This window comes from Homalodisca vitripennis, chromosome 6, assembly GCF_021130785.1.
Source record: "Homalodisca vitripennis isolate AUS2020 chromosome 6, UT_GWSS_2.1, whole genome shotgun sequence".
NCBI lineage: Eukaryota > Metazoa > Arthropoda > Insecta > Hemiptera > Cicadellidae > Homalodisca > Homalodisca vitripennis.
The window spans coordinates 116,785,481-116,813,219 of NC_060212.1; the positions used below are offsets into that span (position 1 = coordinate 116,785,481).

A 27,739-nucleotide genomic window follows, 5' to 3' on the forward strand; every position below is an offset into this window, starting at 1 on the left:
TTAAAAAGATACTAACAAATCTAACTTTATTTTCGCCTGAACCACCGTCGTTCGACAGGACTGCCAATGTCATAGGAAAAATAACATATGGTGCAGTACGAATTGCAGGCTATTAGGTGGATGGGAGAAACTTTGGTACCAACACATACATATTTTGTATTTCCGGTTGCATCATCTAACTCCAAGCTCTCCGCTCACCGCTCTGGTGTTGGCGACGACGAGACGAACCCCAGAAATTCGTTATATTTTATGGTATAGCCTCTTCAGTTGCTCTTATGTAGTTGCTGTAGCACGTCCTTGAAAGCTGACTCGTGTGCTCAAATGAATCTGAGCACCTAAATAGTCTACCACGCTTTAAATGGCTTTTTATTGTTTGTGAAGCATCTTATTAAATAATACTAGACCAAAGCTTACTCCAGAACCGTCTCAAAAAGGGCGAATATCCAACTTTCTTCATTTCTTCTAACTACCCCACCCACAAGTTGACGAAACTAGTCACACGTCCCTCACTATCTTTACAACTGAAATTGCGATTTTAATATTTTTATGAAGTAGATATTAGTAAACTTTATTGAGCTCACGTTTCTTGTATATCATTCTGTGTATGGTATAGACCTAAATATACAGTATATTATACATAGTACGAGTTTAATTTAGGCGTAACCATTGGTATCAGTGTCTGAGTGTCACTGACTATGTTTGTGTATAATCTATAACTGTGTCTGTTGGAGTAGTGAGTGTTTTGTATAGCAGAAAGGTTCAATTTTATTGTTTACGGTTTCTTGACGTTGTGTCACCTAGTATGGCTCACAAAGCTGTGGAAATGTTTGTAAATATTACCAATTAGAAACAGTTTTTCTGTGTTTCATATTCATTGTGCATCGGATACTACCACGTCGTTGACCTAGCCTAACTGATTGGTGAGTCACCCTTTGAAGTGTCAGTATTTATTCAAAATCAGAACTATATTTTTATGTTCATTTTGTTTTTATGTATTACTTGTTGGAGTAAACAATATCTACAAAGCTACGTTAATTTTACATTTGTAATTTAGATATAATTAATAACCATTTAGGAATGGGGTTCCTTATGGAAATAAGTAAGTTAAATCAGTTAGTGTAAGTTGATGTAGCTTAAATAGGCTTAATTTAGGAAATTTAAGACCTAGGCCCATATGTTATTTTGCATATTGTGGAAGCAGGTTTAGAATACTGGATTTTCTTAGTTGCTTCAGACCTGGTTTATTTTACTGGATGTACTAGTTCTAAATATTTTTATCTTCATGTAGAACTAGATCTATCCTCAGAGGCTTGTGTCTAGTTATCCCAAGTGTTAACTAATATGTATTTGATAGGCTAATTATTGTTAATAATTTTTGTAAGTGTGATATATACTAAATTATTAAAACTTTGGAATGGATATTGGCTGATTGATAAACTTTTAGGCTACATTAGGACTCAACATAGCCTAGCTAGGAATATTGCATCTTGCAGCATAATGTAGATTCTTATCTGATTCACTTTCCACATACTTCAAAGTATAATGAAAAATCTTCACTTCTCATAGAAATAACCACAATTACTTGAAATAAGTCCTACATGATCTTTACCCATCCTCAGTCAATGTGACCCAATTGGTATATATCATCTGGTGTACCTAATAGTGATGATGGAGTGTAGATAAAGCCTGCGATAGATGGATAAACAGAAAAAGTGGGTACGGTCCAATAAGCGGACCCGGTTTTTTATATCGAAATTGGCAAACGATATTACTTAATCATAACCATCGATATAATCAATCGATACTGATGAATTATTTTTAACAACTTAAATAATCTATATGAACAGCTGTAAACACTTTCAAATAATACAATTAAGGTAATATTTTAAATTTCACGTAACATTGTGTATTAAAATGGCCGTCAATCTTAGGAAGCTTCACGAAATTGCTTTAAAAGACGATAAAATATGTTTTTATGGCTTCAGGATGTTGGGTTAGTACCTAAGAATCCATTATGTGATATTTGTGGAAAGATAACAAATGTAACTGTCAGAGGAGCTAACATGGTCGTCTTCAGATGCAAAAAAAGAAGGTAATGGTGGACACAACTTTAGTAAAAAACGTTTTCGTTCTGTTTCATTTAGTTAAAGTTATAAGTTTCCCTGATTTTGATTATGTTCATTTATTATTTGTTATCATTAAATTCACATTTTAATTTAAACATATGATTGTTATTACTTTTATATCGATTGATAGTCTATGATTCGATATGCGAATATTAGGTATCGATGATTATATTCTTCGATATAAAAAACCGGGTCCGCTTATTGGACCGTACCCGAAAAAGTTACTCCAAGATCTTTACTCCTATTATAGCATATTGAATTGTACTGCTGTATTGACATCTTTATCATGTTTTTAACAGGTGTGTGTACATCGTTTTATCCCCACAAGATTCTATCTTCTAGTAGGATTCACTTTGGCTTTTATAACTGCTAATGAAATTTATAGTAGATAGGGCCTACAGCAAAAATGGAGGAACCACTTAAATTTTAACAATTCAATGGATGTCCTGGAGTGGAATGTCAATAACGGCAAATTTTAAGATATGCCAAATATATTATTTAGGGCAAAAAGGCTAGTCTATAGGTCTAGTTTACTCCGGTGGGTGACGGTTCGAGTGAGTGGAGGCTCACTTAATGTTATCAAGTCTAAACATGAGGGAGTAATCCAATATCCATCCGGGACGCTTTTACTGGAAGAGAGCTAGCACCTCTTCTTCTTCCAAGGTGACAAGACTAAGATAGTGTCCATTATCCCTCCTCATGGAATCTTGACAGGAGGTGGCCCATATCCCAGCTTTACCTATCTTGAATATTCTATCACTTCAGAAGTAGCACAAAGCTCCTTTTAGGACTAAGTAAAATTTGAGTTTCCTCATAATTTTTTCTAAGTGAATATAACACAAAATGTCTGTTAATATAATAAATTATAAACTAATATTAACTCTTTTAGTTCCAAGAATCGCTGTGAGTGCAAAAATATCCCCACTTACTGACATTGATAATACAAATTTATTGTCTTAAGTTCATCATTCCTATTTGTTTTTCTGTATTCTAAAATTAGAATTCAAATGTTTCAACCAAACATTTTTCATGCTTCCTCTACCTTTAGCTAATGCAACTTTAGTTGCAGTTTTTTTTTTTTAATCTACATTTATTTTGTTTCAACTTATAACGCAAGTGTTCCATCATTTGTTTTGGTTAGCAGAAAGTTATATAATACTCACAGAGAGTTGAGATGATCTGCAAGCAGGTTGGCTGATATGCCACTTTTTAAACTTTGTTTCACGGTCCTCCATGAGCTTTTGACTGTCTGTTATTATCTTTAAAAGAAAATACGTTTATTATATGAAAAAATGTTTATAGTTGATAAAAGTTAGTTATTGTTCAAAAATCAGTATCAGTTTGCTATATCGAAAGTTATAATTAATTAATATAATTTGTCAACATCGATATAAAAAACCGGCTCTGCTTATCATACTCAACCCCACATTTGTTCAAGTAAGTGATGGTTTTATTTTTTCACTTGGAGGTAGGTCCGGAATTGTTTTTAATCAATGGTTCTTTTAAATACAGTCAGTCAAATATTTGGCAAAAATAAAAAAATGTGAAAATAAGTTAATAAGTAAAAATTATATTTGTATAAATATTTTACTCAAATACTGAATAAATATGACTTAGGTAACATACATTATTTTAGTTAAAAGTCAGAACTTTACTTTTGTTTTGTGTTTTATTAGATTTACCAATAAAAATATGTATGTTATTGATAAATATATACTTGTGTATTGATAAATACATTACAGTGAGGTTCATACAAGAAAAAAATACCAAAATCAGTGTAGGGTACACGTTGTTAAATTTTCCATTTTTTTTTTAAGGAGAGGCCGATCCCCTTTTAAGCCTGACTCTGTCTGTCCTCATGGGCCACTGGCCTCTACGAGGATCTTATCAAACAGAATAAAGGGGAGAGTCGATACAGTACGAGGTTTATTGTACTGATCAAAAGTGCAACGGTCACAGACAGGATTTGAACCTGCGCTATCTCTAACTCAGACCCAAAGTCCAACGACTTAGACCGCTCGGTCATCGGCACTCCGGGTTTGAGTTATTATTATTAGAACTCAAACCATTATTTATATTAGAAAGAAAACAAGTAAATGGGGGTTTTTAGTTTTTATTTTTCTATAATTTCTGATTTGTTTATAAAGCTATATTACCCTGCCAAAAAAACTTTAAATTATTAGCTAAACAACAGGTTGGACAAAAATAAATTGATTTAAAATGGGGTTCTTTAGTTGGAATTTTGCAAGGTGTTTGAATTTCTGGTTGAATACTTGTGATGGTGATTCCTTTCAAAAAAATCTATGAGAATGTGATTTGACAAATACGAGACACTGGAGGATAAATAGTTAAAGAAGTGGAAGGATTTGAGTTTTTTTGTTTTCAAGTTTCCCTTGGTCACAAACCACAAAGAGTTTTAATGATTCTCTTTTGCATGTAGAAGACCCTCAGTGCTTCCAAAGAATTTCCACAAAATATAGGCCATAAGAGATGAGTAAGTGGAAGTATGCAAAGCAAACGTGTCTCATGACTGAGATATCAACAGATGAAGATTAAGTCAGCAATGCAAAATAAGCTTTACTGAGGCAAGGGATTAAAGAATTGATTTGCTAATGCCAAGAAAAATTTTTTGGTACACACCAGTATGTCAAGGGTTTCAGTCATCATCTGTAACAGATGAATCTTATTAGGGTTGCAAGCTACAATAGAGGTATCGTTTTCCTATTCTGGAACTGCACCTTGGATGTTACATTAGGAAGATCGATGCAGTAAACGAGGAACAGAAAAGGATCCAGTATTGAGCCCTGTGGGGCACCTGAAATAATCTTATCATAGCCACTCTCTGCCCACGGATTCACCACTACTTTCTGTTCTCTGTTTATAAAAAAGGGGAGGTCAGCCAGCCAAGTGCGGTCCCAGCCACTCTGTATTATCTGACCTCCTCAATGAGTATCTCAATGCTTGAGTCGGAACGCCTCGGATAGGTCACAGAAGGCACCAACAGTACACTGCAACCCATCCACAGCATCTACAACATGATCCACAAATTAAAAAATTGCACCCATTGTACTTTTGCTCCTGCGGAATCCATATTGAAACATGATGACAGGTTGTTATGTTCAAAAGGCTTTTTAAAGATTTGATGAGAAATATCAAAAATATGGGTAGTCAACCTTATTGTAAGGAGATTACTTGGTTTTACCAATATAATCTTTTGAATGATGCTTGCAGCTCAACTGGTAGACATTGTTGACATACATCGTTCGACTTACAATATTATTAATATTGCCTTAAATTTGATATTTTTTGTTAGTTTAATTGATAATTCAGATTTTTCAATTAGTTTACCAGTTCCACTTCTTGTTTTATTTATTTATTTATTTTTTTTTTGCATGTTTGGCATTTAGAGAGTTCATACATTTTGAGTTATTGATTAGGACTATTAATATTTGGATGTGAAATAATATTTAAGTTGGGGGTTTAGTGAAAATTGTTTTAAGTGGATTATAAAAAGTTTCAAGATTCTGCTGAACTTTCAAAAATATGTTATGACATATAATTTTATATTTATTTTAAACTAAGTTTATTTTTAAAACATGGTAGTTTATTGGAAGTCTATATAATTGTAAAAATAAAAATACAGCGTAATTCCACCTAAAACTCTACATATTGCTGCAGAATGGCATAGTACTTTTTGCACAAGAATTTATTAAGTGACATAGCAATAAAAGGGTTAATACAGTTAACTATTACTTCGATTTCAAGAATTCTAAGCAGGTTATGGTTGGATGTACATTTTTGTTTATAACTAATTTTAAGGAAATAGTATGGTTTTTTGTTTTAAACTCAATCACTGTTTTGATCAATATTAAATATTAACCTCAATTTCATCAAATGCTTTGTTATTAACCGATATTGATCAGTTATGCTCCTAAATTTCTTTCATGTTTTATCTAGCGGGCCTATGTTATATATTTTAATAAATGTTCTGATGTTCCTGCATTGTAATGACAAATCTGGTCTAACAAAACCTGCATACCATAGCAATGTTTGAATACACTTATAAATTTTCTAATTTCTAATTAACGCAAGATAATGAAATATTTAACACATTATTTACATTGAAATTCTGTAAAACATGTGAATGGTCATCATCAGAAGCTAAACAGTAATACCAAAGTGCAATAAATTAATGATGCTTAGGAAAAAAATCGGATCATAATTGAGTGTGGGACTGGTGTTAAGATCATTGCAAAAGACAGAAGCTGGTTGAAAAATCATTACAAGTCCTATTTTTAGGATGTAATTTTGTAATTACCACCAATCACTATAAATGTTTAAAAAAATACAAGCATTTACACCTCTAAAAAATATTATGTCATAAAAAATATGTTATATATTTTTCAATAAAAAATCAGTTTAAGTTATTAATTCATAAACAATTGTTTTTATACTAGAAACTTATTAGCAGATACCCACAGCTTTTCACACACTCCTGCTGAAATGCTAGGACATTTTAGGCATATAATTTTTTAATTACACACCAAACATTCCTGTGATAATCCTAATCCTTTTTCCAATAATTGGACATTAAGTTTAAGGAGCAGTGTTTTGAGGCTCAGAGATGAAACAGTTGTTATAAGTGCCAATAAAATAATAGAATTTTTTTTCCTCAAATTGTAGTCACAGAGCAAATAGTTCATTGAGTTATATTAGTGCCTGGTCCTTCTGTTATTGTCTTTTCAGCTACTGTAAGTATTTCGTCCCACAATGTCAAAGGAAATGTAATTTTGAGTATTCAAAATAAATTAAATGGTTTTAATTTGTCACGGCTAGCATATGTAGTATCTGTAGTAAAAGTTACATAATAATAATACTGTCTTAACTATTTGCAGTATGCTACATCAAATGATGTTTCGTTCATGCAAATACAAAGTTATGGAATAAGTATTTCATAATTAGTAGTATTTTGGATTTAAAATGTGCCTATGTATCATTCTTATATCTATATGATCTATAATATGCAGGCCAAATTTCGTTTAAATCTGCTCACTAAATTTTGTGTGATTGAATTTCAAACATACAACAACCAAAACATATAAATTATCCAAACATAATTTTTCACAAACTTTTTCATTAATAATATTAATAGGATTAACAACAAAATTTATGAATTTATAATTATAACCTATTATTTTTTATTTATAATTAATTTATAGGCTGTTTAAAAATTCATACTGATAATGTTCTGAGATGCCAAATAAAGTTAGCGTATCACTTTGTTAACTTCCTATTTACAAGACAATTACTTGCCTTACAAAGATTTAGTTTAGGATATGGTTAATAATAATTCATTTAAGCTTTTATGTCCTTAGTGAAGAAGATAGCAGAACTATTTTAATCCTGCTCAAATGGAGAGAGTTCATTGAGACATTGAAATAACATGGCAGCCTCTACTCGAAGGATACTCTTTAATAGCAAACTTTAGCAGAGAAGACCATAAGCTGGGTGGTGTAGCTATTTATGCAGAGGACACTCTAGCAGACAGCACCAAAGAAACCGCTATATCCCACCTATGTCAAGAGTTCTGCTGTGAAGCGGCTATGGTGTCGGTAGAATCAATTGACAGAAACATACACATCCTGGGAGTATATACCGGTCACCCAGAGAAAATACAAGGGCTAGTATAAATGTTCTGTCAAACATCCTAGACTACACACAAGCACACAATAAACACCTAGTGCTGATCGGAGATATTAACATAGACAGGATGAAAAAAACCATAGACAACAACAATCTTAGAAACTGAACTGCACACACACAACATCAAAAGATTGCCCTTACTTGCCACCCCGCATTACTCATGACACAGCCACCTCAATTGATTGTATATGCACCAACCATACCTGAGTATAACATTGACACAGTCATTCTACAAACAGGACTTTCTGATCATACTGCTCAGATATGTCAGATAAACGGCTATGAAAATAAACACTCTGCCGCAAACTTCCTTCAAAAGACAATTCAGTCAGTCCAACCAACCTAGATAACTTGAAATCTCTTCTGATGAACAAAAAAATGGGATACTATCAATCTTGCCCCTGATGCTGACTCAGCTTACGACATTTTTTCTGGAAGTCTTGAAATTATCCCTTGACATTGCTTGCCCCAAGAAGAAAAGCAACAGGAAAACAAACCAAAAAACTTTGTGCTATGACAATGAGACAAAATACCTCAAGGATATTTTTCTTAAAGGCACTTTACAAATATGAAATGACAGGAAATATCCAAGATAAAGCAGTTATGGTGGAAAGGAAAAAAAATTATGACAACAAACTTAGAACCCTACGACAAAATGCAAACTCACACTTCATTGAGTCAGCTGCAAACAAAACCAAGGCCATATGGACAGTCATTAACCATGAAAGAAAAGGACAACACAAAATCCCATCTCAATCCAGTATTATAATAAATGACAAAGTCGTGAATAACCCATCTGAAGTTGCAGAACATTTTAACATTTTCTTCTCTCAAGTTGCTGAAACGACACTGAAAACTTAGCAACCAGAAAAACAGTTGGAAATCAGGATAAAAAAGAAAATGACCAGTCTATAGAAGACAACTGCCAAACTGTTTTTAACCTAGGCCCCACAAATTTCAGAGAAGTAAGAGCTGCCATCTATTCCCTTAAATCAAAAACCATCCAGTGGAATGGATGAATATTCAGCTAAAATTGTAAAGTATTGTGCTGATGAGCTTATACCACCTCTAGTCAGCATAATAAACAAATCTTTTAGACTTGGCCAATTTCCTACTGCATTAAAACAATCTAAAGTGTATCCCAAAACATAAAAAAGGACCAACCACTGAAGTTCAAAATTACCGTCCTATTTCACTTCTTTCAACATTTTTCAAAAATAATAGAAAAAGTAGTATTCAATAGACTTATGACCTACCTAGAGCAGCATAACATAGTTACTAACTGCCAACATGGATTTCTTAAAGGTAAATCAACAGCATCAGCTATCAGTCAGCTTAGTAGAATACATAATTGACCAAATAGACAAAGGAAAGTACATCTCTGCTCTCCTCCTTGACTATAGCAAAAGCTTTTGACTGTTTTAGGACATGACCTCATATCAGAAAAACTTAAATCTCTTGGCATTACTGGCATAGCAAACAACTGGTTTATGAGCTATCTGTCAGGCGAACACAGGTAGTTGAAATACAGAACATTACACTTGGCCATAAAAACACCTACCAGTCAAACCCACAACCAGTCACACGTGGAGTGCCACAAGGATCAGTCCTGGGCCCAGTCATCTTTGTCTTATTTTGTCAATGACTTCCCAGCATACATCCAAGATCACAATACCAACTGTGTAATGTATGCTGATGACACAACACTCTTAATAAAGGATGACACTGCAGAAGGAGTACATACAACCGCCTGCAACTCCCTCTGCAAAGCACTGACATACTGCAGGAAAAATGACCTGGCTGTAAATCCATCAAAAACCATACAGATTAACTTTAGTAAAAGAAAAGACTACATTCCAAAAATACCTGACGTAGAAATTGAAAACCATGTAAATTCCTTGGAATCATTCTGGATGGAAATCTCGGCTGGACAGAGCATGTGGATGGCCTTTGCAAAAAAATCAGCATAGGTATTTATGCTGTTCGGCGCAATAAAATGGATTGGAAACCTAGAAAATGCCAAAACAGCCTACTATTCATTAGTAGAAACCCATATGAGGTATGGGATTGCTGTATGGGGCGGATCCTCTGTCGGAAACCTCAACAAGGTGCTGTCCTGCAGAAAAAAGCCAATTAGAATCCTCGCTGACCTTGAACATCAACAAAGCTGCAGACAAGCCTTCCAAACCCTCGGCATAATGACCGTCACTTTGCTCTATACATCCAAGAAGTAATTCTACATGTGCACAGCCTGGTCTTCAAACAGGGGAAAGATATCCATTCATACAACACTCGCCATGCAGCCAACTACGTTCTGCCTCCACATCGCACAGCAATTTATGGAGAAAAACCATCTTATATCGGCCGGAAGTTGTGGAACGCTCTCCCAGAAACAATGAGAAGATTGAAGAGGAGTGCCCTACAAGGAAAACTGCATGACATCCTAGTAAATCAACCATTTTATTCACTGGACGAGTTCCTCAACGCCTGCAATGAAACAGGAGATTTCAAAATGTACCTTGACTTTTTTTTTTTAACTGAAACACAAATGTATAAACATTCATCATCCATATTTATGTAATAATATTATGTGACTCTATAACTGTTCTTAATGAATATGTAAATAAAGAAGTTTGTCTATTGTCTATTGTCTATTGTCTACTGATGTTACTTGTCTGTCTGTTTGGGTGTCTGATAATATCTCACTTTACTTAGGAAACATTTTTCTTGAATCATTATTAAATTAAATAAGCATAATTATTCTAGAGATGAAATTGAACCTGTTAAAATATCAGAACCTACCAAGGACAATGTTTTTAAAATATGTAAATGATTTTTTAATAAATGTTTTGTAAGACTTTCTGTCTAAAAAACAAAGTTATTGTAAGCTATTCAATAAAAATAAAACATTTTTTAGTTCAACAAGCCTTGTGCAATGTATAAAAAAAAGAATCATATGACTTTAAAAAATACTGAATTCTTATTGATTGATAATCTGGATTATTGAGAGTTTACTACCTACATGTAATCTTTCTATACATTGTATTTTATTATTTTTAAATGACCTAATATCTTTCAACCTTCACTAAAAAAGGTTTATGGTATTAATTCATTAGATTAAGACAGATATTATTGTCTTCTGGTCATTTTAGAAATAAGTTTTAACTATCTTGAAAATAGTGGAAATATCTTCAGTCCTTCAGGAATTTGCTGGTACTGTTTAACCTATAATGAGTAAAAGTTAAAACTCTGAGGACTATCAGAAAGGGGGAACCAAAAACAATGATGCAGACCACTACAATTTGTAAAGCTGTCTAGGAACGAGGTAGCACACACACAAATGGGCTGCCCCCTCTACCCCCCCCCAAAATCAAAATCAATTAATTTTTTCTGGGTTTAACTTTTTCGCCTTAAAATTAATATGGTTTTTCCTTGAACCAATATAAACCCATGTACCAAGTTTTAAATCTCTAGGACATCTTTCTATAAAGAACTATCACACATATGGACAGACAAAGACGTGATTTCAATAAAGTATTGTTCCTGTTCGGTTCTTAATAATAACATTTACATACTGTAATAAAAAAACATAAAGCTTTAATCAGCTAAAATACTGTGTATAGTATGTATAAACCTTTTAATGTCTAAAAAGCTAAAAAAATCAGCCATAATCAAGCTGTTTGAACATTACCATTATTTCTAATACCGGTATATTACATTTTAGAATTTTGTGTATCATTCATTCTATAATTTTTATGACACCTGCATTTAGTATTTGTTTTTTATTGTGCATTTTAGGTTAAATGATTTAAACATACCCTACATTGAATCACATAATGTATTGATTTGTTAAAGTCAAAGTTTAAAAAACCTTGTTAAAGTTGCTTTTCCTCAATATAATTACAGTTTTGGCAAAGCACCAAAGTTCATTTTTTAGGCTGAAAGGTGAAGCAAATTAAGTGAAAGGCTTAGATCGGTAAAACCTTGAACTTTAGAGACTGTAATTTTATTCTTCTTGTGTTCTGAATATGAATCTTTTGTCATAAAGAATTCTTGAATCTATAACAGGTGTTTTACATCATGTGGCTAAAAATGCATGAAATGGAAGCATTGTTTTTGTATATTGCTTTCTAAATATCTTTGTGTTATGCTCAATATTCAAATGAATTAAAACTACATATTTAATTGTATCAGGATAGGAATGTGTACCTACCTACTAGACTATTTTTTTGCAGGAAATAGTATTTTTCTTTTAAAAATTAAGCAATAATAAAAAATTTGATGGGTTTTTGATACTTTGATATTATCTGGAGGCCACTGTTTTCGGTAGAGTTTTTATTGCCGAGGACCTAAAAAGCTACAGTATTAGAAAGAACAGACTTTATTTGATTTATTGTGAAAATTATATGTTATTATACAACTGGTTCTTGTTTTCTACATTCCAAAAGGAAGCAATGTTGACAAAGAGGCCAAGAGTTTATTTACACTATTTAATATCTTGCAAACCATTACGTATTTTGCTTAAAATTGAATGAAAAAACTACAATTCTCTTAAACAATCTGGAATTGTATTACAATATTTGTATTAATTTCTCATTCATTCTTAAGCTAAATTTAAAACTAAGCCACATGTTAAATATAACAGTTATAGATAAATTAAAAAAGAATATTAATAATTACCATTAAAAATTCATAAATTATAAATAAACATTGTTCAATTTGTGTAACAGTTACTTCACAGCTTTGTATGATGTAAACCAAGTTAAAGTTTGATATTGAAAGCATTAAAATAATTTTTAGAACTACAAGGTCATAAAGATAATTTTTAGAATTACAACATAACTAAATACTCAGTCCGTAAACTTTAACTTACAAATTTTTACCATGGAGGAACATGCCATTCATTAGATCTATTCATTATTATTTAATCCATTCCGTTTCAGTATCCACAACTCTAAAAGTACAAAGACAACAATTTTTATTGAAAAGACTAAGCGTTTTGTCGAAAGACAAGAAACCCATAAAGTTCAAGAAATGTCTTGAACTGTTAAAATATTAACAAAGTAAGCATTTTAATAAGATCAAAAACCCCTAATATGCCTTTAACCATTGAAAAGAAAAAACAAACAAAGCATTTGAGGTAATAAATAAAAAAAACCTTTAAATGTCAATAAACGTTAAAGATAATTGATTAAGATATAATAATCTTAGTAGGTATTTTAATAAATACAAGGAAGCCCTTAAAGTAGTCTGTTGTAATTAGAAAAATAACAAAATTAACATTTTAATAAGGACTAGAACCCTAAAATATATGAACCAGTCATTAAACAGAAGTGACAAGCTTAGTGTTTAAAATTTCAAAAAAAAAATCACTGATTTTTAACGAATAAAGAAAATTTGGTATTGTATCAGGTTTGTCTCGTAATACTACTGTAATTGATATACTACTCATAGAAATATTTTATTTTTCTATGTAGCTTTTCTTAATAATTTGTAACATGTTGAAATGTATGCACAATTCTATACTTTATGTCTACAGATAATATATATTATTGTTTAGTAAAACTTTAAGAAAATCTGAATGAGTATGAGATGCGTCACAACGCCTGTAACTATAACTCAAGGGCCAAATATGTTAAATTTAATTCCTGTAAGACTTGAGAAATGCTTAAAAAGTCACTGCTTTATAGAGTATCAATTTTTCAATAAATTATCTGATAATGCTTGGACAAGTATCAATAAATTAAAATGTTTGTTAAGAATTGACGATAACTCCCTTATACACTGTTAATGAATTCTTTGCCTGTGATACTAGTACCTTAATGTTTAAACTGTAAACCTTTGTTATTTTTTTCAAACTATTGTATCTGTGTTAACTTTGTTTTTATTTATTAATGTTGTTTAAGTGATAATTTAAATTGTTTAAATGTTAAGTGTTCACGTTGAAGCTGTGTAGTTACACTGTTGGCACTTAGTTGTTTTTTATCTTCCTGTTTTGTACATTTTTATTTGATAAAACTTTAATTTTTAACACTACAATAATGTTTATGTTCAGACCACAAATGTATGAACCACTTAAAGGAAAATAATTTTAATGTAATATTGTTTTTATTAGTATTATAGTACATATTTACTATGTTCCTAACTATGTTTATTGTACACTAGTGTATCTAATGACAATAAAGCTTCTTGATTGTACAACTAATTTATCCTCATTTAGATTTCTGTGATTGTTGTTTAACTTGGAATCACAGAGACCAGTCATTCTTTATAATTGATTGTGATCGTTAGGTTTCAGAGTATACTGAAATGATTCATTTTGATTGGAAAATTTATCTACTGGCACTCAAGATAGCAGGTGCAATATTCTTGAATGGATGCTCATTACAGTCATGTATGCTACACTTGGGAGTGTGTCTGACTCATGTGTAGTTGAAATTAATTGTGCTTACTCATTTTAGTCTCAATATTTGCATTGTTGATTAAACAACATTTTCAGGTAACAACATATACATTGCTTGATGTACCTGAGTTGCCATATCTACTATTTAAAATGTTATGTTATTTAAGTGCATGTTTATTACCATATTGATGGGTATAATTATATTGTCATACCTTATATTTACTTATTTACTAGAAGATGTATAATTATTTCATTGTGTATTAATTAATTTTGTCAAAATGGGATTTTTGATTAAGTTTGTCTTAAAAGATAGATTATAACAGTGTCTAATTTTTATTAGTTAAATGTAACAGATAGTTTGTTAATAACTAAACTTTTACAGAATTAAAATTAATTGAATACATAAAAAATGTATATATTGTATAAAACATATTTCTATAAATAAACTATTAAAAAAAACTCTCCCCACAGGTCAAGGCTTGCAGAATTACTTAAACAACAAAAAAAGCTATAAGAATTATAAACAAATTATGACTTGGACAATCAGCTAGTGAATATTTTGAAAAATATGCAAATTCAGATAGTTTATGGACTATATATACATATACATTGGTATATATATATATATATATATATATATATATGGGGGCAGCTCTTTTTACTCTACGAATCGTTGTCTCAACGACCCTATTTTTATAATTTGCAATATCAGTGTTGGGTCTTTTTACACTACTAATCGTTGGACTCAACGACCCTTTCTGAAAAAATAACAAATAACAGAGGGTCTTTTACTCTACGAAGCGTTGTGACAAACGACCCGATTTACTAAGAAAAACTAAAAGTTCAATCCAATGGTTCTTTGTCACAACGACCCATATACCGAATATAAGAATAGAAACTACTACAAGTGGGTTCGTTGACACAACGACCCTTTTTCTATATTTTTTATCTAATTCATTAAATTGGGCCGTTTACACTACGGATCTTTGTATCAACGGCCCAAATATAAATTAAAAGTTGAAAAGTAGAAAAAGGTTCGTAGAATCAACAACCTAGTTTCAGAATAAGTTGAAATATATGTATTAAGGGGTCGTTGACTCAAAGACCCTATAATGCATCTAACCTCAAATAAGACATTCTAGGGCGTTTACTCAACTGATCGTTGTCTCAACGCCCCTCCGTCCCAAACAAGCACTTTCAAACGAAACAGGGGTCAATCAGTCAACTCCTAGCCCGGTAGGCATGAAGGCGCTGCGTCTGTGCCGAGTTTAGTCCTAACATCTGAATATAAGGGTAAATACTTTGTATAAGTATTATATCTAAATATTTTGTTTATTATACGTATATATTATTGAACTAGATTTAAAGTCTGGTAACAGTTGTATTTATAAAATAATAAGAAATATTTTTTAAGACATACATTTCTAGTTATGATTCCCATTTCTTGTTTATGTATTAAAATATATTTCACTCATGTACATAAACTGAAATAATGTAACTGTCATTCATATTTCTACTTCTGTCAGGAAAACAGGTTGAGGTTTCTAATTATTATTAAATGGTTAATCAAACAGTACCCAACGTTCAAATTAAAGTTAAAATGAAAAACATTGCAAACAAATGAAAACACTAATACTAAATTTTGACAACTACAACTCCAAACATGCACTATGAGGAATTCGATTGACAGTGCCGAAGCCACTCATCTGAGAAGGACGAAAGATTTAATTTCTGTATGTCTGTATGACCGCACAATATATCGAAAACGAATTGACTTATATATGGTTTACTGATTTATAGCGATCACTTTTAAATTGCTATTGCAGTTAACCGTACAGTGACGGGAAAAATCGCCAGAAGAAATAAATTTGTAAGCAAACTGTGTACAGTCATATGACATTTTTTAGATGTGGCATGGTAACACAAGTACCCTATCCATCCGCAAGATATTCTAAAAATGTCTTTTTTGTGTGCTTTAAATTTTATATGAATCTTTATTTATACATAGACAAGAAGGAGCTCCATTTTGGCGCATGTATACTCATTTTTTTCGGCTGAGCGTAATATATTAGGTATATTGTAACATATACGTACTTGAATTCTGTGCGCTCCACTACCCGTATGTTATTTGTATTATATCTGATTGAGTTCATTTATAAGTCTAGGTGAGTTACTGTAGTCGACACTATATACATCATCTGATATCAAAACTTTCTTACCACTCATAGCTAATCCCATCGTGTAACTGTAGAATATTTAGCGTATCAAACTATACCATGTAATCGATTTGTTAATTACATGTATAAGTTGTTAAAAGAGGTTTGTTTGCATTGGATAGTTTTAACAGTTTTAAATTAATCTATGGTCAAATATCAATGGAATGAAACTTAAATATTCTAACTACAACTACAGAAACAACAGTGAGGTAGTCTCAGGTAAAGGCTCGGGTGAGGTGGTTCCTTCCTCAAAATGGTGTCGTTAGCAGACAATGCAATAGTTTTATTGCAACCGGTCTCGAGTTTACGTATATAAAAAATATACGTACATGTATATTTTGGAAATTTAACATCAGAGACACACCTTTCTATAAATAAGTTGCCTGGTAGCAAAATAGTTAAACAAATTATTTAAAAAAATACTAATATTAAAAGGAAGTAGTTTGGTGAAAAGGTTGATTGGCTTGCCGCAACATCTCCCTTTGATATATATTTTTCATATAAAGCCATCCTATAATTGAACAACAATGACTGTAATTCTAAAAAATCTAATATACCAAATAAATTGCAAGTAATGCTCCATACAAATACATTGGCCAAACATCTAACCATTTATGAATCCGTATGACAGGGCATAGGTTTGATATATTCCATAAAAATAAAGAAAAACCATTAGCAAGACATGGTCTAGAACATAAACAAGAGTGTTTTACATTAAAAGGAATACACCAACTACCACCATTCCCTGATGAAAATTACAACAGATTAAAACTAAAGCACGTAGAGCAAACTCATTAAATCATGTTGAAGACAAAAAAAAACCCATTTGGTCTAAATTTAATACAAAATTTTTAAAGACATAAATTTAAATTATTGTTAAAGATTAAAAATTTGTCAAAAATTAAAAGTTTTATTCCATCCTTTCTAAAAATCAACTGTTCGAACAAGATTAAAATAAGAAAAATTTTACGTCAGCTGGACTTTATCAAATGTTTATGCACTGTGTTTAAATTTATCATTTCATGATTCTTGTTACGTTTTATAGATTTGTATTAACTTAATTTAAAAACTTCCTGAAGACGGTATTAAATCCCCTGAAATATAAAAGTGAAAAATGGTTCTTTTATTTTTTCTTCTATTTAACACAGTGACGATAAATATTATTGAACACTGCATAATTTTGTTATAGGTGAAAAAGGAGATTATATATTTTACAGTATTTCTTTAAGTGCAATAGAGTTTTTTTAAGTCTCCTAAAAGACAAAATTATAAGATGCAGCCTATTTTAGCTTTTGTGAAATGCAGCCAGAATAAGAATGTTTTGTAAGTTTTATTGAACATTAAAACCAGCTCATTCACAATAGTGTGTTATCTTTTTAAACTATTACTAAGGATTTTTATCGTTCATTGAAATAAAAAGAAAATATTTTCATATTCATTTACAACTTTATTTCACAATTGACCCTCCGCCACCCCCCCAAGTACAGACAGTACCTGAGACTACTAAGCTGTTATAGAATTTTGTAACTACTGTAAGTTGGATCAATTCATAAATTCAAGAGAATGGCAGATCCTACAATGGCATTCAAGCCAATAAGAAGGAATGGCGGTATTTCTATTTATAAGAATTATTTCTTCAACTAGTAATTTCAGGTCATGGCTTGCCATCTCGACCGTTGACAGGGAACTGTGTTGTTGCAATCCGTAAAATTTGATTTCTTCCACTGAGATCTTTAATGTCCAGGCTACTCATCTAGATCTTTGATAAGAAATTGTGGTCGACAAGGAATTTTGCAGTGGAAATCCATCAGAGTGGTTCCGCCTCGGAGAATTTTAGGTCCAGGCTTGACATCTAGACCGCCGACAAGGAATTTTGCTGTGGCAGTCCATCAGAGTTGTTCTGCCTCGGAGAATTTCAGGTCCAGGCTTGACATCTAGACCGCCGACAAGGAATTTTTGCTGTGGCAGTCCTTCAGAGTTGTTCCGCTCGGAGAATTTCAGGTCCAGGCTTGACATCTAGACCGCCGACAAGGTATTTTGCTGTGGCAGTCCATCAGAGTTGTTCCGCCTCGGAGAATTTCAGGTCCAGGCTTGAAATCTAGACCGCCGACAAGGAATTTTGCTGTGGCAGTCCATCAGAGTTGTTCCGCCCCGGAGAATTTCAGGTCCAGGCTTGACATCTAGACCGCCGACAAGGAATTTTTGCTGTGGCAGTCCATCAGAGTTGTTCCGCCTCGGAGAATTTCAGGTCCAGACTTGACATCTAGACTGTCGACAAGGAATTTTGCTGTGGCAGTCCATCAGAGTTGTTCCGCCTCGGAGAATTTCAAGTCCAGACTTGACATCTAGACTGTCGACAAGGAATTTTGCTGTAGCAGTCCATCAGGGTTGTTCCGCCTCGGAGAATTTCAGGTCCAGGCTTGACATCTAGACCGTCGGCAAGGAATTTTGCTGTGGCAGTCCAGTCCATCAGAGTTGTTCCGCCTCGGAGAATTTCAAGTCCAGACTTGACATCTAGGGACTGTCGACAAGGAATTTTGCTGTAGCAGTCCATCAGGGTTGTTCCGCCTCGGAGAATTTCAGGTCCAGGCTTGACATCTAGACCGTCGGCAAGGAATTTTGCTGTGGCAGTCCATCAGAGTTGTTCCGCCCCGAGAATTTCAGGTCCAGGCTTGACATCTAGAACCGCCGACAAGGAATTTTGCTGTGGCCAGTCCATCACAACTATTTTCTTCCACTAAAATTTTCATACTTTTGAGTTTAGGTTCTTGTAATGAAATCCAGACAGCTAGCAAAATATTCAACTATTAGTTTTCAGAAAACATTTATTTAAACTTACGGTTTCAGGTACTTAGGAAGATATCCTGGTCACCGACAAGGATTCGGAGAATTTTATCCTTCAAAACTTCTGTTCCCACTGATGACTTGGTCCTTGGAAGGCATTGTGGCAGCCGGTACGGATTTAATCATAGTTTTGTTTCCTACTGAAGATTATGACTAATTGAGAATGACATTCTTGTTTAAACAAGATTTAAAGTTGTAGGCATGAAATATTTTACTTGATAATACATTGATCCACTGTTTTTATTTAAAATGATGATTATTGAAGTGCAGTTTTGAAAATTTTACAGTAGCTTGGTCTGACTTTAAATTTTGAATGAAAATTACGTTTCACTTTCCATAACCATAGTTTACTGATGTCAACAATAAAAAATTAAGAAGTTGACTATCCTGTTAATTTTAGCACCTTTATACCAATTGCTTGCTAAATAATCTTTAGTACTATCGCTAGCCAGTACACACTATGGTGTCACCCACAATCAACATTTTAAACGTTCAATAACTGTCCACTTTGAATCCGTGTCCACAGTAATCCGAACGCACGCTAGTCCGAACGACCTTCAGTCTGTATTTTTAGATTTTTATGTTACAATTTTAAATCCAGTGTGAGCCAACCGAGCATTATATCATTAGTTGTAGAGTGTTTCTGATAGTTTATTAATATTTCCTCATATAAAGCAAACAATCGATCTAAGGCACGCCTTTACAAGTTGCTAACCTTTACCTTCAATATACTAAATTATTTTGAGTACTCCCAATGTCACTCGCAATGTCAGTGTATCTCTGAATATCGCCATATTTCAATTCAACTGCCATTCAGAAAGTATTTTTGTAACGAAGTTATATAAAACTCGAAAACTTATGTACATTTAAAAGATTAATATAATTATCTTTGTAAATAATAAGGCAATGCTTTTATTTTGGGAAGTTCTTATCTCCCTATAAATTGTATTTGTATTTTTATCAAGCCGCATATAAACATTGTCCCGTAACTCTTTTTGCAAAAGTGTTCTACTTACCAACAGCACAGTAAACTTTATTTCAAAATTTAAAAATTTTCAAACCAGATACAAATGTTTGAAAATTTGACCAAACATTTGATACAAAATAATAGAATACAAAATGGTGGTAAGGAAACTTTTAGGTGCATGTAATAATAAAACAGTTGCAATTTACCTTATGCTGGAATCTCCGGGAGATATTTAGGATTTTCACGATCACAACCCCCAGAATCCATAACCACTACAGACCAAAATGTATGTAATATATATTTATATATATATATTATATATACACATATATATATGTGTGTATATATATTTATTTGTTTATATATATATATATATATATATATATTATATATATATATATATATATATGGCTATTTTAACAACTACCAACCATAAATAAAAGAAAACAAGGTTTTTGTTATTCCAGGTTTTTATCTACTATTATTAATTTGATCTATATTCTTGATATTTAGAATTGCTATTTATCGTTTACAATTTCCATTTTTAATATTTATTTGCATTCCATTTTTATCACTCTTACTTGGTAATGTCTTATCATTACTGCTTATAAAGTATATCTGTATCCGGTAAAAGGGGTTTATATTAATATAATTTTAAATGAATACAAAACAAATTATTACATTTGTAAATTTATAGTGGCAAGAGAATAATGTACGCTACATCAATACGAGCGCAACATTCAGCGCCGTACGACTGGTGCGCAGTAACATCTCGCCACAATGTCCGGCTGCACGCAGTTGACACAAAGACCCTAGTAGACTAAAAGAACCTCTGAACAGTTAAAAGTAGGTCGTTGTCTCAACGACCCTCTTACTATATTTTATCCATTGAGTTAAAAATGGGTTGTTGTCGCTACGACCCTTCTTCACATTGCTTATACATTTCTCCATTTTGGTCCGTTGACACAAAAGAATGGTTGAGTAAAAGACCTGGTTCTTTCAATATAAGCATTTAATATAATTTAGGGTCGTTGAGACAACGACCCATCTTTTGAAATATTAAACTAAACTGCAAAAAGTGGCGTTGTTGCTACGAACCCAGTTGAGTAATTGACCCTTTTCATTCATTTTACTGGGTCGTTGTCACAACGAACCTATGTAGAAAATCTTAAATATCAAAATGGGGTCGTTGTCTCAACGACCTGTAGACTAAATGACCCTGTCTTATTTGTTATTTTCTCAGAAAGGGTCGTTGAGTCAACGATTAGTAGTGTAAAAGACCCGTCACCTATATATATATATGATACAATTTAATAGAAGATGATTAATCTTTTGAAATACAACCGTACAACACTAGAAATAAGTTACACCATACTCGAACATCATTATCTAGAGTTCTACAAAAAGAAGGCTACATGTTACAGGAGTAACATTTTTTAGATCATTGCAAGATACAATAAAAAGAGAAAACAATACTAACAAATTTAAGAATAGATTAAGGACTTATTTAGTTAAAGAAGTATTTATTGTATTCAATTGACTGAGTTTTACAACATGTAGATACATTTTCTAAAATGATTGTGTAGTACATATTAAGACCTAGTTTTAAGAACACATTTTAATTAGAAATAACAAAATAAAACTATTCATTGTACGATGATGAACATTTTGTTCGAATAAAGCTATTTGAAATTGAAAACTAATTCAATTGCGTTTATGTTATCAGCAGTTAGTGATGGTGTATGAATATTTTCCAGATCGATCCCATATGACAACATGACCAAAGAAGTGAATAATCAAGCGAAAAGCTAAATACAATATGAGTTATTTAATAGCTTGTTAAATTATGGAATCGGACACGGAAAGTTTTGATACTGCCCAGCTCGCTGAAGAGGTGGCCAACTTGCCCCAAGCCTACGCTTTCACTGTTCACTTTGACAATGGCAAACAGAACAGTGGAGAGATGGCAAACAAATTTTCTAGAAGACACGTCAGAAATTTGTCATTACCTATTTCGAAAGTGTATGAGAACAAGGTAAGTAGTTTTTTGGGTGTAATTATGATTTTATTCTAGTGTAAGAGATAATTTTATTCAATTCATAATTTGAGAACAATAATTCGCAAATTTTTCAAATCATATTTTATTTACAACATCTACATTTATTTAATAATGTTTTCAACAGTTGTGCATGTTATTATAGTTTATGTCACTATATGTACTTGGTCTTACAACTTAATTTCTTTTTTTGATGTATGAATTGTTAAATTCTGAGATGTTTGAGCATTTAAAAAATTGTATTAGTTCAAAAAAAATGTCTTCATAAAAAACTACAGTCAGTTAGGAACATTTCTCGATTTACAGTAGGTTGGTTTTAGTGGTATTAAACTTTTTAAAAGCTGGTACCTTGGACTTAAGGAACATGTAATATTTATCTATTAAAATTACCATAGATAATTCTTTTCAAAGTTATATAGGTTACATGTTAAAGAACTAATTAGTTAGCCTCTCAAGGAAATTAAGGTTTAATTTATGTCAAGTTGGAAGATGAAAAGGTCATTAGTATAGAAATATAAATTTCTTTTATCAGCATTAGCAATTAATGTAAAATAAATATTGGTAATAAACATTTTGTTTTGTAGATAGTAAAAAGTAGTAAAAATATATTCTTGTTTTGCAATAGGTTAAAAGTGCAATCCAAGTCTTTTTATCAGGCAACTTTCTGTATAAATATTTATTTCTTTATCTGTACACGTTCAAAGTCCTCTTAGTTGTGTTCACAGTTATTATCATGTAAAAGATAACAATAGCTTTTTTGACATTCGTTTTTAGTTCCATTTGAGATCAATAACAATATGTAGTGTAAGCTGTGATTTTATACATAACACGAGTGTATTTAAACTTACATAACACGAAACTATATTTGTCGTGCAGTGGCCGTCTGCCTGTATGAATGAAGGTGAGGTTTACAAACACTGTGGTATAATGGTAGGCAATCTGGATCGGGCCGGTGGGGGTATAAATAGTTTTGGCAACAAATGAGCACTGTTTGTGCGGGACCAGGTGATCAGTATTGAGGCCAACAGTTAGGTGCCGTGCTGTGTAGTGGTGAAAGTGGTTACATTGTGAGTACTCTACCGTCTTCACAGTATAATGTAATACTGTACCATGTACAGTGTGGTATAACTGTGTTACACTGTGTGCACTTGATTAATTATGAGAGATATACCTACAACACGGTTGCCACTGCCTACTGGGCAGAACAGGATCACTTCTCGCAGACGAGTGAGTTGGCGCATATTTTGGTTTCACCTCATTTAGATAAGCACAACGGCTTGTAATTAGTATTGAATGTAGGAAACATGGGTTGAAATATTGTTATTTGTCATAACAAATAGTCTAGCAAACTTAAATGATGCAGTCAATTTTGGATTTGGAGAATATTTTTATCATATATTTTTTAGATAAATTACTTAAAAAAAGGAATTTTTTTGTCCTTCCACGGGAAATAACAGGCATTTAAATAAAAAAATTTAGGCAATTTTGTTTTAGAGACCAAATAAAAACGGTTGAAAATAAAATCAAAATTTTTGGAGTATATAGATGAATTATAGCATCAGGTAGTGACATGTTTTGTTAATTTATTGTATGATTTAAGGAAATATTTTCTTATTATAATTATATTTTTTAATGAAATATTAATTTAAGACAATTATATGCCTTCAAATATTTTGTTCGTGAAGAAATTGAATTTTTTAAATAAATAAAGATATGTCACTCCTTGAAGATATAACTCATGTACATACTGTAAAAATGTCACATTTTTATCATCAGCCGTTTTTATTTGGGCCTGATCTCAAATTTGCGTAAATCTTTTACTTTATATGTCTATTTCATGTGGAGCGTTCAAAACATTTTTCTCCTTTTTCTGTATTCAGGAAGTGTCTTAAAAAGACTATAAATTTAACGTAACAAATATTTTCCAAACCCAAAATCAACTGCATCACTTTGAAAGTTGCAGTAAACTTTGCATTTATGGAACAATTTATACCATTTTTAATAACTCAACAGATAAAAAACATGAAAAAGTATAATATTTTTATAAATAAAATGAAATATATTTAAATACAGTATAAATCCTATATTTATTTAAAATTATTATTTGTTTGGTTAAATATTTCTTGCCATAATTTATTTTAAGTTACTTGTTATGAGAAAATTAATCAGTATGAATTTAAAATACTACATAATAGTTCCATATTTGCTTGGATCTTCGTTTCTAGTATACAATAATGCATCTTGAAATATCCATTTTGAATTGAGTTAAAAAGTGTCTATAAAAATAAATGAGTTAATAAGCAGAAAAGAAATGGATTATTAATAAAGTGCATTATTGTTCCCACATAAGATAGGATCTTTATTAGTCCCTTAATATTTATGTACCTGACCTCCTTGGATAAACTGAATTAATAATTCCTAAATACATCGCTTTTCTCAAACACGATTCCAAAATTTAATGTGTTTTTAATTCCAACATTTGAGCATTGACCAAAATAGCTAATGAAACAAAGTGATGTGACATTTGAAACTTTAAAAAATTGCCTCCTGTAATAAATACAAAACTATATTGTGTGTTCTTTTATATTCTTAACAGTCAAACAATACATTTTGAGACACATGCACACTACAATACACACACAATTTAGTTGAAACTAGTCATGATTATATAAAATCTCTTATCTACCTTTAAAAGTATTAATTTTTTATTTCACTAGTCACTTAAAAAAACGAAGATTATGTCATACATATAGTACCGAAATTATTTTTAAAAACTTAGAGACTATATTTTAACCTCCATATTCTACAGATTTAAGCAATAAAACAATAGTTTTTACGTTTGTTTACTCAAATAATAGACCATACAAAAAAACCAAATGTTAAAATATAAAAACTTAAGACTTAATAAAATATTTGTTGAACACAATGTAGTGTATTACGCAGACAAAAAATAACAAAAAAAATTATATTATATCTTGTGGTTTGGTATATACATGACCTCTGAATATAAATAACGGCATCCATGTGTATAATAATATTAAAAGGAAACATTGCATACTTGGTGTTCTCATTACACAAGCATGATAGAGACTACTGTGGCCTTCACAGAAGTGTATCATGATAAGTGCTCAATGAATTACAGAAAGCTGCATTGTTTCTTATTTAAAAATCTTGTAACTTAAAGTTAAATTTTCAATGGTCCTAACTTTTTATTAAATTTTAAAAGTAGAAATAAATAACAGTGGCTGATTTTTAGGTCAATGTCGAGGGAAGTGTCAACGGAAGGGTAACTAAGAGGGCAGGAAACCATTCAGAAGGATATTTCTCCAGTGACCCTGATGATGATTCCAAGCCAAAACTGTTTGAGGCTAAACAAAAAAACTTTGATAGCAAAGGTAAGTTGCATCATTTTACTCTGATGTTATGTCTTACCTATTAGAGTTCAGTTTACATCATTCAGACATTTTAAGTGAAGGGATATTTCTCCAGTGACCCTGATGATGATTCCAAGCCAAAACTGTTTGAGGCTAAACAAAAAAACTTTGATAGCAAAGGTAAGTTGCATCATTTTACTCTGATGTTATGTCGGTTTACATCATTCAAACATTTTAAGTGAAGGGATATTTCTTCCAGTGACCCTGATGATGATTCCAAGCCAAAACTGTTTGAGGCTAAACAAAAAAACTTTGATAGCAAAGGTAAGTTGCATCATTTTACTCTGATGTTATGTCTTACCTATTAGAGTTCAGTTTACATCATTCAGACATTTTAAGTGAAGTAATTGACTTACTTACTCCCTCCTGTTCTTATCCGGATGTAAGAGATACCTCGTACAAACCAAAATGGTGGTGTGTGGCTAAGGGGATGTAGTAGAGGCTACCTTTTATACAAATTAATGAAAGGTAAAAGGATCTTCTTTTAGCAAAATGTTGAATTTTGGCAGAAACAAGATATTTTTGTTTCATTCCCAAAAAAGTATATTTGTTTTAATCTAAAATAATCAAATTACAATAAAATAATTTTAAAATATCTTGTAAGTACAGTGTTAAACCTGTTTAAAATATGTTCAAAGAAATGTAAATTAAAATAAATCAGTTAATTCATATTTTTAAAATCTTTAATACTGTTGAAGTGTTTTTGTTTTAAAGTTTTAGATGTATTGTTGTATTGTTTCATTTCAGTAATTAGATAAATATGTTTATAATAAAACATAATTTATTTGTGGTTATAAAAGTAAGCTAAAGCCTGTAGGAACTAGAGTAAAGAATTTAAACACAGGAAAATAAAAAAGAAACAATTAGGCTGAACCAAAAAATGTTTTAAATTAAGTTAGACCTATACACATTGTAAATTTGATAAACTATAGCTTATTTAAACTTACTTCAATATTAAAACTTCTGATTAACGTATGTTACAAAACCCCCAAATTCTGAAGCAAGTTTAAACTAATCCTAAATTAAGTACAGTTTCAATTTAGAAAATAAAAACTTAAGTAAAACGTTTATTTCAACTATATTACTCAAACATGTTGTCTTGTATGACTTTAAATGATATACTTAAGTTATATATCCCTTGATGATGTGTAAAATTTGGTTAGAATGTCATAGCCTTTAATTAAATAATTGTTAAAAAAATATTACTCCTTTTGTAGTTGGTGCAGAAAACTCCTTTTTTAATATAATTATTGAATTAATTGTAAAAAAACTGCATTAAAATGTCTACAATTATTTTAATTTGGTGTTTAATGCATAAGAGCCAAAAGTAAATGGCACTTGTAAATGATAGGAAAATGGGTGGACAATTCAGATAATAGAAGAACGATTAGTAACAGTTGAGAGAACTATTATATACAGGTGATGACTGTTTCAACATGTTTAGTAGTCAGGCAGTGTACTTCTGACTAAAGGGTCAAAGTACCGTATCATGGCTCACTTGAATGTTTCAGTCAATGCAGGTAACATGTTTAAACAGTGGTCTACAGTTTCGGTTTTTACCAGTAAATTTCGTCGTACTGGTAAGAATATTCTATTTTAAAACTAGGAAAAGGAGTTAACTATTTTATTATTATAGTTTTAGACCATTTAAAAAACTTAATTAGTTTTACAGTGACTATAAAAATAAGTTTTCTTTATTTAGTCATGTACCCACAAGTAACTGGTGGAATTTATACAAAAGATTGATAAGAAACTTAAAAACTCAGTTTATTAAATAAAAGTGTCTCTTGAGAAAATGTTAATACACTTTTATTACTGTTTAATTGTCAGTAATTCTTACAAATAACGATAGATAGTATAATTATAAATTATCCATTCTGTCTGGCAGCCTGATTAATCAGAGTTTTACTCAGACTTATGATAATAATCTTTTACTTTTGGCAGCTAACATCTAAAGATAACATTATTTAAATACCTAGAGAAATATATA

General features: G+C 31.5%; 1 protein-coding gene across 1 annotated transcript in view; it reads left to right on the forward strand.

The window, feature by feature from the left end:
• Nucleotides 1-724: 724 nt before the first annotated feature.
• Nucleotides 725-27,739, forward strand: part of LOC124365532 (nucleolar and coiled-body phosphoprotein 1) — a 61,431-nt gene continuing 34,416 nt past the window's right edge. The window contains exons 1-3 of the mRNA XM_046821519.1: nt 725-920; nt 22,017-22,294; nt 25,572-25,710. Coding sequence (XP_046677475.1) covers nt 22,106-22,294; nt 25,572-25,710 — 328 coding nt within the window. The 5' untranslated portion in view covers nt 725-920; nt 22,017-22,105. The remainder of the gene's footprint in view (nt 921-22,016; nt 22,295-25,571; nt 25,711-27,739) is intronic.